At 45.2% G+C, this 18745-nt stretch overlaps 1 protein-coding gene across 2 annotated transcripts in view; it reads left to right on the forward strand.

Moving 5' to 3' along the window:
- Positions 1-307: 307 nt before the first annotated feature.
- Positions 308-18745, forward strand: part of ndc1 (NDC1 transmembrane nucleoporin) — a 44341-nt gene continuing 25903 nt past the window's right edge. The window contains exons 1-7 of one of the 2 annotated variants that reach the window (XM_052509521.1): positions 308-1076; positions 5463-5583; positions 7216-7317; positions 10630-10804; positions 13022-13151; positions 17155-17263; positions 17392-17443. In XM_052509521.1, the coding sequence (XP_052365481.1) occupies positions 1038-1076; positions 5463-5583; positions 7216-7317; positions 10630-10804; positions 13022-13151; positions 17155-17263; positions 17392-17443 (728 nt within the window). In that variant the 5' untranslated portion in view covers positions 308-1037. Of the gene's footprint in view, positions 1077-5462; positions 5584-7215; positions 7318-10629; positions 10805-13018; positions 13152-17154; positions 17264-17391; positions 17444-18745 lie in introns of both variants that reach the window. The other variant, XM_052509520.1, reaches the window with a different exon arrangement.

Consider the following 18745-nt stretch of genomic DNA (forward strand, 5'->3'; position numbering starts at 1 on the left):
GTATCTATACTTTTACTCAAGTATCACAATTGGATACTTTTTACACCACTGGTCAACGGTGTTTCCTCTTCATACGTTCAGGACAATTCCAATTGCATGCTGCACATTTCACTCCAAAACAGATCTTATTTCCGTCTCTGGCGCACGCGCACGCACACACACGCACAGGAAGCAGCTCGAGTTTTCATTGGAGGCTGTGTTTCATCCTACAGCCATTGGCTGTCTTCATCACGAGGGGTATGTACGGGAGATCCTATTGGTTCCAAGTTTAGCAGTTTGCAATTTTGCCTGAGTAGACAGGGGTGTTGAAATATACTTTTTATGACAAGTTAAGGTGCCAACAAATGTTATAGTCATCATAAGAATGTTGTACTGTCATATACAAAATATCAGGTCCTTCCTCGACGGGGATCGATCAACTTCACGTTTTTAGGCTTCGGCCCACCACCTAATTTCTATGTGAATGACCACAGAGTTTCTAAAACCCAAGAGGCGCAACATCACGACCTTACCGGGAACACTTCCGAAACGGACCAAACAGACTAGGTCGGGGTTTGGCGTAATGAGATAAGTGAAAAAAGTATTCATGAATGAATCATTTTCTCGCAATCTAATGGCAGAACCGAGATTCGAGCCAAAGTCTTAAGTAAATTGAACATGTTATTACTCCAACCTCGTGAAAGTGACATATTTTAATGTTCTTCAAAAAAAAAAACGTTTATATCGATGGAGAGTGCATTTGATTTTTGACGGCATGCACATGCGCAGTTCGGCGGAGAGACCGGATGAAGTGTTTTCTACGCATGTTGTTCATCAGCCAGCGTCGCCATTGACGTCGTCTCTCTGGACAGACTTTGAAAAAGGGGGGTCCTGACATGGCCTTTGAATGCATGTGCCGCGCTTATACGAGAAACTGCACAGAAGTGGAATATTCTCTAGGATTTTGACAACTAGCTGGCATAATTAGTTTTTTTTATTTTTTTAAAACACTTCTTTTTTTTTTGCAGTCGGATCTAAAATCTTTATATCGAAACAACATGTTTTCATCGGATCAAAGTTGTTGGTTCGTTCGTAAGGTAAGCACTGCCCTATTTTAAACAACTAAACCACAGCTAGCTAGTTAGTTACCCAATTACAGTAGCTAGCTTTGCTATTAACTAACTAGCTAGTAACAGTAGCTACATTCCATTGCTAGTATAACATCAACAACACAAGTTGTCTGTCTGGCTGTCTGTAATTGTAGAAAAGCTATCTAGATTTTGAAGTTTCACATACGCCAGGTAATTTAGTAGTTTAATTAACGTAGCATTCATCTTTGACCGGAGGGTCTAACCCAATTACATACCACTCAAAACCCACACGAAACGCCTGGAAACCAGCCCAATAGTTTATTTTTCACAGCAAGAGTGGAGTTGAACAAAACCCTTTTTTTCCATAATGTTATCGATCCAATTAGAAGGAATAACATAGTAACTTGTAACGACATTAGAAGTGTAATTCGTGTTTCCTCAAAATAATAGTTATTGCAAGCTATGACTGAATATGTGGCAAGATAAAATAATTCGCCCTTATTAAACTCGCCAGATCAGTTTCCATCAATGGATGTCTATTTAGCTCGTTTGACTGCGATGATTACGAAATAAGGCACAAGGGGGTATGCTAAATGACCAATATACCACGGCTAAGGGCTGTTCTTAAGCATGACGCAAAGCTGAGTGCCCGGATACAGCTCTTAGCCGTGATATATTGACCACAACCTCCCAGGGTGCCTTATTGCTATAATAAACTGTGTACCAACGCAATTAAAAGTCATATTTTCTCATATCCCATGGTATATGGTCTGGTATACTGCCGCTTTCAGTCAATCAGCATTCAGGTATAAAACCAGGGTTATTATTGTAAATAAATCCCCTTTGCGTATGTCCATAACATAGATGAATCCAACAGGAGAGTTTGAGTGATGAAAGTTGGACCAAGGATCTCAATCTCTGAGCAAGAACCACTTGGACTTCCTTTTAAAATGTTCACGTTCGGCTATTTTCTGGCATATTTAACTGTTGTTATGTGCCAGATGTTAATACTATAAACCGTTATAAATGTCCCACTTCCTGAGATTGACTTCTCATATCAATTAGGCATAAGCTACAGACTAAAATCTAGGTTGATGATTGTGATTCAGTTTTGCCAGGGTTAGGGTTAGGGTTAAGGTTAGATAATAGGGTTAGGGTTAGATAATAGGGTTAGGGTTAGGGTTAGATAACGCTTAGATAAAAGCAGGTAGCCTATAGCCCCTGACGTAAACTATTTAGCAGCTTGCTTAGTTCAAATGAAGACTAATTTATTCAACATGAATAGCGAAGCGATTTGAGGTAAGAAGTGCTTGTGTTTCCCAGTAGCCTGCATGAATTAGGCTACTGAGGAAGGGGTCATAATTCCAGGCAAAAGTTTCTACACACTTACTCATTCAAGGGTTTTTCTTTATTTTTGAGTTTCTAATTTGTAGAATAATCGTGACATCAACATTTATGAAATAACACATGGAATCACGGAGTAAGCAAAAATATGTCTCGTTGTCAGGCTCAAAAAAGCCTCACATTTGCCCGGATGGCCACCAAAACATCATCCCCTTGTATTGGTCAACCTGTTGCGTGCTTTGGTGTGTGTGTTCCCAAACTAGGACCAGTTGCACCCTTGAGGTGGCTGATGTTGGTGGGATTTGGAGGATAATGGAGGCAACAGGGGAAAGAGCCTCAGATCCACAAGGTCCCTTCCACCAGGTGGCTGATGAGATATGTTGGCACGACTGCCATATTGCATATCTCCATTCCAAAGCCCTTGCTTGGAAGTGTATTTCACCAGACTGCCAAGTACCGTGCCCTCTTCCAGGCCAAGGTGGAAGAGACACGGTGGTGATGACACCATAGGCCTTGTTGGTCTCTGCACCAGACAGGATGCTCTTGCCAGCATACTTAGGGTCCAACATGTACGCTGCGGCTTGTATGGGCTTCAGGCAGAAGTAACAGCAGTTTCCTCTGCTTGGAGAAAGAGTGAAGTTGGCAGGGCAGTACGGATTTATCCTCTTAAATCTGCAAGCAGAGTCTGAACATCAGACAGGATGGCATTGTCTCCCTCAATCCGTGCAATGGCTTCTGCTATAGGTTTCTGGCTGCTTTACCACTCTCTCCCAAAATACATCATCCTGGAGGATCCTCTTGATGGGGCTGTCCATATCGGCAGACTGCGGAGATTGTCAAACATGAGATTGTCAAACATGACACACCACCCTGTGTTGCTGGGCAGCTTCAATGTGGTGCTCTTATTCTTCTCACTTTGCTTGGTGAGGTAGATTGCTGCTATAACTTGATGACCCTTCACATACCTAACCATTTCATTGGCTCTCTTGTAGAGTGTATTCATTGTTTTCAGTGCCATGATGTCCTTGAGGAGAAGATTCCATGCATGAGAAGCACAGCCAATGGGTGTGATGTGAGGGTAGGACTCCTCCACTTTAGACCAAGCAGCCTTCATGTTCGCAGCATTGTCTGTCACCAGTGCAAATACCTTCTGTGGTCCAAGGTCATTGACTGCCTTCAGCTCATCTGCAGTGTAGAGACCGGTGTGTCTGTGCTCTTGTAGAATACTGGTTGGAGGGGGATATGCTGGGCGGAGAACATTCAGAAATCTCTTAAAATACACATTGCCTGTGAGCATCAGTGGTGAACCAGTTACATACACAGCTCGAGCAGCAAGACATTCATCAGCATTTGTCTGACTACGTTCCTCCATTGAGTCATAAACACTTCTGATTCCAGGAGGACCATGAGGTGTTGCTATCGATAAGGTGTCTGATTCCAGGAGGACCATGAGCTGTTGCTATCGATAAGGTGTCTGATTCCAGGAGGACCATGAGCTGTTGCTATGAATAAGGTGTCTGATTCCAGGAGGACCATGAGCTGTTGCTGTCGATAAGGTGTCTGATTCCAGGAGGACCATGAGCTGTTGCTATCGATAAGGTGTCTGATTCCAGGAGGACCATGAGCTGTTGCTATCGATAAGGTGTCTGATTCATCATTTTCACCTCGAATAGAAGTAGAGGGGCTTTTGTCAGAGGTTGCTTGTTGTGAGCACTGAGGGAACTTTATGCACTTGGCTGATGATTCTGCATCTTTGTTGCGTTCTTCACATATGATTTGGCACAGTATTTGCGAATGTACACAGCTTTTCCTTCTACATTAGCTGCAGTGAAATGTCTCCGCACATCAGATGGTGCCCGTGGCGTTTTCCTATAAAGATTAGAACAAAATGTGTTTTTTAAAAAAGAACAAATCCATGTACAGATAAATAGTTAAGCAGTTAGATTAAACAACTCCTTTTGTAAGAATCATTTTAAAACATTTAACATGAAACAGGTGAATTAACACTCAGTTAGCAGGCTGTCGAGCTAAAACCAGAATGGTAGCAAAAACTAGCTAGCAGAAATTGTTAACAAGTTACAAATGATTTAAACACACTTTGCTGTAGGCTACTATTTACTAGTTAACAAAAAATGATGTATGTCTATAAAATATATTCACCCCACCCAGTATTGTAATCAAAACTTACCAGAAAGCATGTAGTCCTGGGCTCAGACAGTGTAGTAGTGTGGGATCAATAGCATCTCATTAGTGTGCCAGATCTTGAGAATCAGCTGCACATGTGATGGAAGCACTGTGCATGCAGAGGGATGCAATTCTATTGAATTGGGGAAAGTTTAACCAACATATGGCACAAGACCTAGAATTGCCTTATGTGTATCCCACAAAAAAAAAATTCAAGGTTATAAGCTGACTTTAAAAATTAAAATGTATTTAAGCAAAAGTCTCCAAATTCCCGGGCTAAACTTCCCATGTACAAATCCGGGAATATTTCAGACCCTTTGCAACCCTAGTAGAGGGATTTATTAGGGGTTTATTCTCGCTGAAGAACACTCCACGGTGCTCACTTGTCTCGAGGTGGAGTGTGATGTGCCATCAACAACATTGAGGCGCCATCAGTCGACGCTTGTAAAAATGTACATTGTGAAAACCCTGACCTGGACCTATGTTTGTTATGTACAACTACGTGCCATTCACTGAGATGAGTAACACAAATGAGGGGAAAAACTCAGTGGTTGTATTCGGGAAGTTTGAAATATATATTTTTTCTAGTATTAATTTCTGCACACTGGGGGAGAAATGCGATTGTACAGAACAAACATAGTTACAGGTAATCGTTTTCTTACAAGCATCGACTGACGGTGTTTCAATGTTGTTGCAAATCACGCGACCAGTTATCAGAACTCAACTCCACCTCGATAAAAGAGAACAGAGCTCAGCGTTCCTCGGCTAGATTTATTCGGGCTAACGTTTTCAGGTAACACAATTCTGGCATACCAGTCACTTCCCAATGTGATGTGTTGTATCTGCGGTATGTGGTGTTTCCAGGTGATCTGTTGGAGAGCAGTAGCCAGTATGGCGTGGTCTGTCCTGCTGCTGCTGCCCACCACAGCTCTGTTTGTACTTCTCAGCAGATTCAGTCTGTTTCACCCCATACTCTGGATATCAGGTAAGAGAAGCTTTCACAAGCCAATACACTCACCTAGTACACAATGTCAAAATGTATTAGTTCACTCTAGCCAGTCGTTCACTCTAGCCAGTCAGACTAACTTAACTTACTGTAGTCGTTCTCTGTGTTGTCTGCTTCTAGAATGCTATTAATGATGTGTTGTTTGCTTCTAGAATGATATTAATGATGTGTTGTCTGCTTCTAGAATGCTATTAATGATGTGTTGTCTGCTTCTAGAATGCTATTAATGATGTGTTGTCTGCTTCTAGAATGCTATTAATGATGTGTTGTCTGCTTCTAGAATGCTATTAATGATGTGTTGTCTGCTTCTAGAATGCTATTAATGATGTGTTGTCTGCTTCTAGAATGCTATTAATGATGTGTTGTCTGCTTCTAGAATGCTATTAATGATGTGTTGTCTGCTTCTAAAATGCTATTAATGATGTGTTGTCTGCTTCTAGAATGCTATTAATGATGTGTTGTCTGCTTCTAGAATGCTATTAATGATGTGTTGTCTGCTTCTAGAATGCTATTAATGATGTGTTGTCTGCTTCTAGAATGATATTAATGATGTGTTGTCTGCTTCTAGAATGCTATTAATGATGTGTTGTCTGCTTCTAGAATGCTATTAATGATGTGTTGTCTGCTTCTAGAATGCTATTAATGATGTGTTGTCTGCTTCTAGAATGCTATTAATGATGTGTTGTCTGCTTCTAGAATGCTATTAATGATGTGTTGTCTGCTTCTAGAATGATATTAATGATGTGTTGTCTGCTTCTAGAATGCTATTAATGATGTGTTGTCTGCTTCTAGAATGATATTAATGATGTGTTGTCTGCTTCTAGAATGATATTAATGATGTGTTGTCTGCTTCTAGAATGATATTAATGATGTGTTGTCTGCTTCTAGAATGATATTAATGATGTGTTGTCTGCTTCTAGAATGATATTAATGATGTGTTGTCTGCTTCTAGAATGATATTAATGATGTGTTGTCTGCTTCTAGAATGATATTAATGATGTGTTGTCTGCTTCTAGAATGCTATTAATGATGTGTTGTCTGCTTCTAGAATGCTATTAATGATGTGTTGTCTGCTTCTAGAATGATATTAATGATGTGTTGTCTGCTTCTAGAATGCTATTAATGATGTGTTGTCTGCTTCTAGAATGCTACTAATGATGTGTTGTCTATTCAGAATGCTATTAATGATGTGTTGTCTGCTTCTAGAATGCTACTAATGATGTGTTGTCTGCTTCTAGAATGCCTGTGTGTTGTTGACTTCTAGTGCCAGTTAATGATATATTGTCTATTCTAGAATGATATTAATGATGTGTTGTCTGCTTCTAGAATGCTATTAATGATGTGTTGTCTGCTTCTAGAATGCTATTAATGATGTGTTGTCTGCTTCTAGAATGCCTGTCCCTATTGACCAGTGCCAGTAGATGGATAGATATATATATATATATATTCAGCAGCCTATTAATGATGTGTTGTCTGCTTCTAGAATGCTATTAATGATGTGTTGTCTGCTTCTAGAATGCTATTAATGATGTGTTGTCTGCTTCTAGAATGATATTAATGATGTGTTGTCTGCTTCTAGAATGATATTAATGATGTGTTGTCTGCTTCTAGAATGCCTGTCCCTATTGACCAGTGCCAGTGCCATCTTCTCCTTCATTCTGCTATGTGGAGTGGTATTGATGTTGGGCTTCTTCAACCTGGAGTATTACACAGGTGAGCCAGTAGCTGAAGGGTTCTCCCAGGGGATCACACTTCTGAGTGGAAGGAGCCTGAGGTGATTGCTGCACTCCATCTCTTGAGATTGAATCAGGCTATGGAGGTGCCAATGTCCTAGGGATTAACAGTCCCAGCATTCACCCTGATATTATGGAGGTGTCAATGTCCTGGGATTAATGAGTCCCAGCATTCACCCTGATATTATGGAGGTACCAATGTCCTGGGACGACAGTCCCAGCATTCACCCTGTATATGGAGGTTGTTGTCAATGTCCTGGGACAACTAGTCCCAGCATTCACCCTGCTATATGGAATGTACTAATGTCCTGGGACAACAGTCCCAGCATTCACCCTAATATGGAGGTGCCAATGTCCTGGGACAACAGTCACCCTGTATATGGAGAATGTACCAATGTCCTGGGACAAGTCACCCTGTACATGGATGGTTGTCAATGTCCTGGGACAACAGTCCCAGCATTCACCCTGTATATGGAGGTCTGCCTAGAATGTCCTGGGACAACAGTCCCAGCATTCACCCTGTATAATGGATGGTACCAATGTCCTGGGACAACAGTCCCAGCATTCACCCTTATATGGAGGTACTAATGTCCTGGGACAACAGTCCCAGCATTCACCCTGTATATGGAGGTGCCAATGTCCTGGGACAACAGTCACCCTGTATATGGAGCCTATTAATGTCCTGGGACAACAGTCCCAGCATTCACCCTGTATATGGATGGTTGTCAATGTCCTGGGACAACAGTCCCAGCATTCAGAATGATATTAATGGAGGTGCCAATGTCCTGGGACAACAGTCACCCTTAATGATGTGTTGTCAATGTCCTGGGACAACAGTCCCAGCATTCACCCTGATATTAATGGAGTTGTCTGCTTCTAGAATGGGACAACAGTCCCAGCATTCACCCTGTATATGGAGGTACCAATGTCCTGGGACAACAGTCCCAGCATTGTCTGCTATATGGAGGTACCAATGTCCTGGGACAACAGTCCCAGCATTGTTGTCTGTATATAGAATGATATTAATGATGTGTAGAATGGAGGTACCAATGTCCTGGGACAACAGTCCCAGCATTGTCCCTTCTAGGATGATATTAATGTCCTGGGACAACAGTCCCAGCATTCAGAATGTATATGGAGGTGCCAATGTCCTGGGACAACAGTCACCCTGTATATGGATGATATTAATGATGTCCTGGGACAACAGTCCCAGCATTCAGAATGATATTAATGGATGGTTGTCAATGTCCTGGGACAACAGTCCCAGCATTCACCCTGTATATATGGAGGTATTAATGTCCTGGGACAACAGTCCCAGCATTCACCCTGTATATGGAGGTACCAATGTCCTGGGACAACAGTCCCAGCATTCACCCTATTAATGATGGAGGTACTAGAATGTCCTGGGACAACAGTCCCAGCATTCACCCTGTATATGGAGGTGTCAATGTCCTGGGACAATGAGTCCCAGCATTCACCCTGTATAATGGATGTGTTGTCTGCCTGGGACAATGAGTCCCAGCATTCACCCTGATATTATGGAGGTACCAATGTCCTGGGACAACAGTCCCAGCATTCACCCTTATATGGAGGTCCCTAATGTCCTGGGACAACAGTCCCAGCATTCACCCTGTATATGGATGGTCAATGTCCTGGGACAACAGTCCCAGCATTCACCCTGTAGATGGTAGAATGTCCTGGGACAACAGTCCCAGCATTCACCCTGTATTGGAGAATGCCAATGTCCTGGGACAACAGTCCCAGTAGATGGATAGATATATATGGAGGTATTCAATGTCCTGGGACAACAGTGTCAGCATTCACCCTGTATTAATGATGGAGGTTGTCTGCTCCTGGGACAACAGTCCCAGCATTCACCCTGATATTATGGATGTGTTGTCAATGTCCTGGGACATGACAGTCCCAGCATTCACCCTGTATATATGGATGGTATTAATGATCCTGGGACAACAGTCCCAGCATTCACCCTGTAATGGAGGACCAATGTCCTGGGACAACAGTCCCAGCATTCACCCTGCTATTATGGATGTGTTGTCTGCTCCTGGGACAACATGTGTTAGTCCCAGCATTCACCCTGTATTATGATGGTACCAATGTCCTGGGACAACAGTCCCAGCATTCTGCCTGTATATGGAGGTACCAATGTCCTGGGCTTCTAGACAGTCCCAGCATTTGTCTGCTTATGGAGGTGCAATGTCCCTATTGACAGTCCCAGCATTCACCCTAGATATATATATGGAGGTACCAATGTCCTGGGACAACAGTCCCAGCATTCACCCTGCTATATGGAGGTGCCAATGTCCTGGGACAACAGTCCCAGCATTCACCCTGTATATGGACCAGTGCCAATGTCCTGGGACAACAGTCCCAGCATTCACAGCCTATTATTATGTGTTGTACTGCAATGTCCTGGGACAACAGTCCCAGCATTCACCCAGTAGATGGATATATAATGTCCTGGGACAACAGTCCCAGCATTCATTATGTGTATGGAGGTGCCAATGTCCTGGGACAACAGTCCCAGCATTCACCCTGTATATGGAGGTACCAATGTCCTGGGACATGACAGTCCCAGCATTCACCCTGTATATGGAGGTGCCAATGTCCTGGGACAACAGTCCCAGCATTCACCCTGTATATGGAGGTACCAATGTCCTGGGACAACAGTCCCAGCATTCACCCTGTATGTGGAGGTGTCTGTTGGGAAACAGTCCCAGCATTCACCCTGTATATGGAGGATATAATGTCCTGGGACAACAGTCCCAGCATTCACCCTTATATGGAGGTACCAATGTCCTGGGACAACAGTCCCAGCATTGCCTGTATATGGAGGTACCAATGTCCTGGGACAACAGTCCCAGCATTCACCCTGTATATGCTGGTCCCAATGTCCTGGGACAACAGTCCCAGCATTCACCCTGTCATTATGGAGGTACCAATGTCCTGGGACAACAGTCACCCTGACCATATGGAGTGCCATGTCCATTGGGACAACAGTCCCAGCATTCACCCTGTATTATATGGAGGTAGCCAATGTCCTGGGACAACAGTCCCAGCATTCACATCCTGTATATATGGAGGTGCCAATGTCCTGGGACAACAGTCACCCTGTATATGGAGGTGCCAATGTCCTGGGACAACAGTCACCCTGTATATGGAGGTGCCAATGTCCTGGGACAACAGTCACCCTGTATATGGAGGTGCCAATGTCCTGGGACAACAGTCCCAGCATTCACCCTGTTTTACTAATTGATTAATTGATTCCCACCAGTCGTCCCATCCATCGCCTGTTCCAAGATCGCCCTCCTGGGTCAGGTGCTCCACCCCCGTCAGTTCGTCCACTCACTGGTGCACTGCATCATGGGTGTTGTAGTAGCGTGGTGTTGTGCCTTCACCATCGGAGGGCGCTACAGGTCCTTGGGGCAACCCTGTACACAGGATGAGAGGTGAGACACCACACATGTTTAGGTTTACCTGGCATACACACAGGGATGGAAATTCATTTAAATATGGGTTGTATTTATAATGGTGTTTGTTCTTCACTGGTTGTGCTCTTCTTGTGGCAACAGGTCACACATCTTGCTGCTGCGATGGAACACTGTGGAATTTAACCTTTATTTAACCTTTATTTAACTCGGTTAAGAACAAATTATTATTTACAATGACGGCCTAGGAACAGTGGGTTAACTTCCTTGTTCAGGGGCAGAACGACAGATTTTACCTAGTCAGTTTGGGGATTCGATCCAGCAACTTTTCGTTTACTGGCCCAACGCTCTAACCACTAGGCTACCTGCCTATTTCTCCCAGTAGATATGGGAGTTTGGCAAAATGTGATTTATTTTCAAATTCTTTGTGGATCTGTGGGAAATATGTGTCTCTAATATGGTCATACATTGGGCAGGAGGTTAGGAAGTGCAGCTCAGTTCCCACCTCATTTTGTGGGCAGTGAGCACATAGCCTGTCTTCTCTTGAGAGCCAGGTCTGCCTACGGCGGCCTTTCTCAATAGCAAGGCTGTGCTCACTGAGTCTGTACATAGTCAAAGCTTTCCTTAAGTTTGGGTCAGTCACAGTGGTCAGGTATTCTGTCACTGTGTACTCTCTGTTTAGGGCCAAATAACATTCTAGTTTGCTCTGTTTCTTTGTTAATTACTTGACACATTTGGAATAACTATCTTTTTGTTTTCTCATGATTTGGTTGGGTCTAGTTGTGTTGCTGTCTTGGGGCTCTGTGGGGTGTGTTTGTGAACAGAGCCCCAGGACCAGCTTGCTTAGGGGACTCTTCTCCAGGTTAGTTTCTCTGTGGGTAATGGCTTTGTTATTATGTTCCTTTTTTAGGTGGGTGTAGAATTTATTTTCTGCATTTTGATAATTAGTGGGTATCGGCCAAATTCTGCTCTGCATGCATTATTTGGTGTTCTATGTTGTACACGGAGGATATTTTTGCAGGATTCTGTATGCAGAGTCTCAATTTGGTGTTTGTCCCATTGTGTGATTTCTTGTTTGGTGAGCGGACCCCAGACCTCACAACCATAAAGGTGTAACTGATTTTAAGTATTTTTTTTAGCCAGATCCTAATTGGTATGTCTGATTTGATGTTTCTTTTGATGGCATAGAAGACCCTTCTTGCCTTGTCTCTCAGATCGTTCACAGCTTTGTGGAAGTTACCTGTGGTGCTGAGGTATGTTTTGTTTTTTTGTGTGCTCTAGGGCAACGGTGTCTAGATGGAATTTGTATTCGTGGTCCTGGCAACTGGACCTTTTTTTTGGAACACCATTATTTTTGGCTTACTGATATTTTAATGTCAGGGCCCAGGTCTGACACAATCTGTGCAGAAGATCTAGGTGCTGCTGTTGGTTGAGGAGAGAAGAACCAGATCATCAGCAAACGGTAGACATTTGTCTTCTAGATTCTAGTAGAGTGAGGCCGGGTGCTGCAGACTGTTCTGCTGCCCTCGCCAATATTTTGATATACATGTTGAAGATGGTGGGGCTTAAGCTGCATCCCTGTCTCACCCCACTGCCCTGTGGAAAGATGTGTGTTTGGCCTATTTTATTTTGTGTACATGGATTTTATATATTTATTTCGTATGCGCCCCCCCCCCCAACACCACTTTCCATCAATTTGTTTTGCAGGCCCTCGTGCCAAATTGAGTAGTAGGATTTTTAAAAATCAACAAAGCATGGAGACGTTGGCTTTTTTTGTTTTGCTTGTTTGTTTGTTCACTTATGTTGAGCTGATTTCTGACGTGCTGTTCCTTCTTTTTCCGAAGTGTATTTCTGTATTGTTGTTGTGACTCACCATAGTGAAGGTGTAGACTCAAGTTTTCTGGATCTCTGTTTTTGGTTGGATAGGTTTCTCAATTTACGTCTTAGGTTTTTGCATTTCAACACCATTTGTCATTGTTAATTTTGTTCACTTTTTTTTTTTAGATTTGATAGGGAAGCTGAGAAGTCAAATATACTGTTTAGGTTTTCTACTGCCAAAATTACACCTTCACTATTACAGTGGAATGTTTTGTCTAGGAAATTATCTAGAAGGGATTGACGTTTTTGGTTGATTTCTTACTACGTTTTTCTTTCTTTATTTTTTCTTCTTCGATGCCTCATGATTGAGCAAAGCTCCGTTCAAATATATCTGTCTGTCTGTTGTGTTGGTTACAGTAGTAGTGGTCCTGAGATGTGCCTGAATGAATACCACCTGGTGCTGCTGCTCGTGGGGGCCTTCATTGGCTACAGCCACAGCCTGGTGGGAGTGGTCTACAACATGAACTACGTTTCTTTCCACACCATGCAGGTACATACTGTCTCTTTACTTCCTATCTCTTCTTATCCTGGGCCCGGTTTCCCAAAAGCATCTTAAATTTAATGTCTACCCCAAACCACTAATTCCTGTGTTTTAGTGTTTAATACCACTATGTGAGAATAATATGTTTTGTGAACAGATGTTTCATTATAATCAGGTTAGTAGCAATTTGTGGAAATCTGTTGAGCTCAAGTCGTTTACAAAACTTTCAATGCTGGTTGACTGACTGGCTGGGTGACTGGCTGGGTGACTGGCTGGGTGACTGGCTGGGTGACTGGCTGGGTGACTGGCTGGGTGACTGGCTGGTTGGCTGGCTGGTTGACTGGCTGGGTGACTGGCTGGCTGGGTGACTGGCTGGCTGACTGGCTGGTTGACTGACTGGCTGACTGGTTGGTTGGTTGGTTGACTGACTGGTTGGCTGGGTGACTGGTTGACTGGCTGGGTGACTGGCTGGCTGGGTGACTGGTTGGCTGGCTGGCTGGTTGACTGGCTGGCTGACTGGTTGGCTGGTTGGTTGACTGACTGGTTGGCTGGGTGACTGGTTGACTGACTGACTGGGTGGGTGGCTGGCTGGCTGGCTGGGTGGGTGGCTGGCTGACTGGTTGACTGACTGGCTGGTTGGTTGGTTGGTTGGTTGACTGACTGGTTGGCTGGTTGGTTGACTGACTGGTTGGCTGGCTGGTTGGTTGACTGACTGGTTGACTGGCTGGGTGGCTGGCTGGTTGGTTGGTTGACTGGTTGGCTGGCTGGCTGACTGACTGACTGGCTGGCTGACTGACTGACTGACTGGCTTGCTGGCTGGCTGGCTGGGTTGACTGGTTGACACCACTCGTAGAACAGCTGAGTTTGTCCTTAGATGCTATTTTGCCCTTCAGAAGATCTCCGCTAAACATTTACCATATAAACATATACTATATACCATATAAACATATACTATATACCATATAAACATATACTATATACCATATAAACATATACTATATACCATATAAACATATACTATATACCATATAAACGTATACTATAAACATATACTATATACCATATAAACGTATACTATATACCATATAAACATATACTATACCATATAAACATATACTATATACCATATAAACATATACTATATACCATATAAACATATACTATATACCATATAAACATATACTATATACCATATAAACATATACTATATACCATATAAACATATACTATATACCATATAAACGTATACTACACTGCTCAAAAAAATAAAGGGAACACTTAAACAACACAATGTAACTCCAAGTCAATCACACTTCTGTGAAATCAAACTGTCCACTTAGGAAGCAACACTGATTGACAGTACATTTCACATGCTGTTGTTCAAATGGAATAGACAACAGGTGGAAATTATAGGCAATTAGCAAGACACCCCCAATAAAGGAGTGGTTCAGCAGGTGGGGACCACAGACCACTTCTCAGTTCCTATGCTTCCTGGCTGATGTTTTGGTCACTTTTGAATGCTGGCGGTGCTTTCACTCTAGTGGTAGCATGAGATGGAGTCTACAACCCACACAAGTGGCTCAGGTAGTGTAGCTCATCCAGGATGGCACATCAATGCGAGCTGTGGCAAGAAGGTTTGCTGTGTCTGTCAGCGTAGTGTCCAGAGCATGGAGGCGCTACCAGGAGACAGGCCAGTACATCAGGAGACGTGGAGGAGACCGTATGAGGGCAACAACCCAGCAGCAGGACCACTACCTCCACCTTTGTGCAAGGAGGAGCAGGAGGAGCACTGCCAGAGCCCTGCAAAATTACCTCCAGCAGGCCACAAATGTGCATGTGTCTGCTCAAACGGTCAGAAACAGACTCCATGAGGGTGGTATGAGGGCCCGACGTCCACAGGTGGGGGTTGTGCTTACAGCCCAATACCACGCAGGATGTTTGGCATTTGCCAGAGAACACCAAGATTGGCAAATTCGCCACTGGCGCCCTGTGCTCTTCACAGATGAAAGCAGGTTCACACTGAGCACGTGTGACAGACGTGACAGAGTCTGGAGATGCCGTGGAGAACGTTCTGCTGCCTGCAACATCCTCCAGCATGACCGGTTTGGCGGTGGGTCAGTCATGGTGTGGGGTGGCATTTCTTTGGGGGCCGCACAGCCCTCCATGTGCTCGCCAGAGGTAGCCTGACTGCCATTAGGATACCGAGATGAGATCCTCAGACCCCTTGTGAGACCATATGCTGGTGCGGTTGGCCCTGGGTTCCTCCTAATGCAAGACAATGCTAGACCTCATGTGGCTGGAGTGTGTCAGCAGTTCCTGCAAGAGGAAGGCATTGATGCTATGGACTGGCCCGCCTGTTACCCAGACCTGAATCCAATTGAGCACATCTGGGACATCATGTCTCGCTCCATCCAGCAACACCACGTTGCACCACAGACTGTCCAGGAGTTGGCGGATGCTTTAGTCCAGGTCTGGGAGGAGATCCCTCAGGAGACCATCCGCCACCTCATCAGGAGCATGACCAGGCGTTGTAGGGAGGTCATACAGGCACGTGGAGGCCACACACACTACTGAGCCTCATTTTGACTTGTTTTAAGGACATTACATCAAAGTTGGATCAGCCTGTAGTGTGGTTTTACACTTTTTAATTTTAAGTGTGACTCCAAATCCAGACCTCCATGGGTTGATACATTTGATTTCCTTTGATAATTTTTGTGTGATTTTGTTGTCAGCACATTCAACTATGTAAAGAAAAAAGTATTTAATAAGAATATTTCATTCATTCAGATCTAGGATGTTATTTTAGTGTTCCCTTTATTTTTTGAGCAGTGTACATCCTTCATATTGAAATAAGTGGCATGTTGAGTTGTTTGTATGCTACGTTGTCATATTTTTTCTTCAATATATTTCATGATCTGTAACAACGTGTGCAGTGATGTGCTGAATGAATCTGTTATTTTTTGTGCATTTTTATTGCGTAAGTATTAGAAGAAGCTGCCTCTGTTTGCAGCCGTTAAGTGGTAATATATCTCTAGGAGCTGATCTGGCATCAGTTTTGATGCATGGTGAACGTTCTCTGCGTGGTGTTTTGTGAAACTCATGCTACATAATCGTCCGTTGTAGGAACGCTGCATCGTTAAAACACACTCGTAAGCTTAAGCTCTATCGGGAAACTGGGCCCAGGTAGGGAGATCTCCTGTCCCCTCTTCCCAGAGATGTCCTGTCCCCTCTTCCCAGAGATGTCCTGTCCCCTCTTCCCAGAGATGTCCTGTCCCCTCTTCCCAGAGATGTCCTGTCCCCTCTTCCCAGAGATGTCCTGTCCCCTCTTCCCAGAGATGTCCTGTCCCCTCTTCCCAGAGATGTCCTGTCCCCTCTTCCCAGAGATGTCCTGTCCCCTCATTCCAGAGATGTCCTGTCCCCTCATTCCAGAGATGTCCTGTCCCCTCATTCCAGAGATGTCCTGTCCCCTCATTCCAGAGATGTCCTGTCCCCTCATTCCAGAGATGTCCTGTCCCCTCTTCCCAGAGATGTCCTGTCCCCTCTTCCCAGAGATGTCCTGTCCCAGAGAAACGCCTAGTGTATAAAACTACAAGATAATGGATGACTGTTACACTGCTGGGTTGTGTTCAGGAGATACAATGTGTTGAAAGTGAAACACAGGTGCTACCGGAATCTGTCCCAATAACAACGTGGAATATTGTTTTCAGTTACATAATGTTTTCCTACAGTGCGCTCTACTGAACATAACCCATCAATGTCTACTACTGTTGGGTATTATAGTTTCTGTGACCTTTGATAGCACTATGTTATGAGACATCAGGAAGTGCCATGTTCTCCTCAAGCTGCTGAGGGGAGGACGGCTCATAAGGAGGTCTGGAATGGAGTCAATGGAATCGACCTCATGGAAACCATGGAAACCACATCTTTGTTTGATTCCATTTGCTCCATTCCAGACCTTATCATGAGCCCTCCTCCCCTCAGCAGCCTCCACTGCTCTGCTTTCATGTTTCAGCAATACAAGTACCTCCGCTTCAAGGGAGCTCTGGCCCGGGTGGTGAAGGCCAGTGCTGTTCAGGCTCTCTACTGTCTCAGGACCTTCCTCCTGCTGTATTTCTTCATGGGTAAGGAGACCAGTCAGGCATGGCTTTGTGTACGAGCTATTCAGTGGGGTGTCTCCCTGTTCAGTGCTGTTCAGGCTCTCTCTGTTCTGTAGTCAAAAGATATTGATGTTTATCTCCCTGTCTTTCAGGATATGCACCACGAGCCTGGATCTGTAAAACACTTGACCTCAGCATCAACAGGTTAACCTCACAGTATTATTTAAATCTGCCCCCCTTGACCTCAACATCAACAGGTTAACCTCACAGTATTATTTAAATCTGACCCCCCCCCTTGACCTCGACATCAACAGGTTAACCTCAGTATTATTTAAATCTGCCCCCCCCCCTCGCCCCTCTACTGCTAGGCAGCTGACCCCCTCGCCCCCTCTACTGCTAGGCAGCTGACCCCCTCGCCCCTCTACTGCTAGGCAGCTGACCCCACCCCTCTACTGCTAGGCAGCTCACCCCCTCGACTGCTAGGCAGCTCACCCCCTCTACTGCTAGGCAGCTGACCCCCTCACCCCTCTACTGCTAGGCAGCTCACCCCTCTACTGCTAGGCAGCTGACCCCCACCCCTCTACTGCTAGGCAACTGACCCCCCTCCCCCTCTACTGCTAGGCAGCTGACCCCCGACTGCTCGGCAGCTGACCCCCCCGACTGCTAGGCAACTCACCCCTCACCCCCTTTACTGCTAGGCAGCTGACCCTCACCCCTCGACTGCTAGGCAGCTGAACCCCCTCGACTGCTAGGCAGCTGACCCCCGACTGCTAGGCAACTCACCCCCCTCGACTGCTCGGGCAGCTGACCACCCCCGACTGCTAGGCAACTCACCCCCCTCACCCCTTTACTGCTAGGCAGCTGACCCTCCCCTCTAGACTTCTAGGCAGCTCCCCCTCACCCCCTTTGCTAAGGCAACTCACCCTATGTTACTGAGGCAGCTGACCCCCTCTCCCCTCTACTGCTAGTCTCCCCTGGACAGTGTGTCTAGCAGCTCACCCCCTCTCTGCTAGGCAGCTGACCCCCTCACCCCTCTGGACTGTCTAGGCAACTGACCCCCTCACCCCCTCTACTGCTGGCAGCTCACCCCCTCGACTGAGGCAGCTCACCCCCTGACTGCTTCAGGCAGCTGACCTCGACTGCTCGGCAGCTGACCCCCACCCCTCTACTTAGGCAACTGACCCCATTTCACCCTCTCTACTGCTAGGCAGCTGACCCGCCCGACTGCTCGGACTCTCTATCCTCGACTGCAGGCAACTCACACCCCCCTCACCCCTTTACTGCTAGGCAGCTGACCCTCACCCCTCTACTGCTAGGCAGCTGAACCCCCCTCACCCCCTTGACTGCAGGCAGCTGACCCCCGACTTCTAGGCAACTGGCACCCCCTCTCTGCTCGGGCAGTGACCCCCTCACCCCTCTACTGCCAGGCAGCTCACCCCTCTACTCAGGCAGCTGACCCCCTCACCCCCTCTACTGCTAGGCAACTGACCCCCTCACCCCTCTACT

The sequence above is a fragment of the Oncorhynchus keta genome, unplaced genomic scaffold, assembly GCF_023373465.1.
Source record: "Oncorhynchus keta strain PuntledgeMale-10-30-2019 unplaced genomic scaffold, Oket_V2 Un_contig_4700_pilon_pilon, whole genome shotgun sequence".
In the NCBI taxonomy this organism is placed as follows: Eukaryota; Metazoa; Chordata; class Actinopteri; order Salmoniformes; family Salmonidae; genus Oncorhynchus; species Oncorhynchus keta.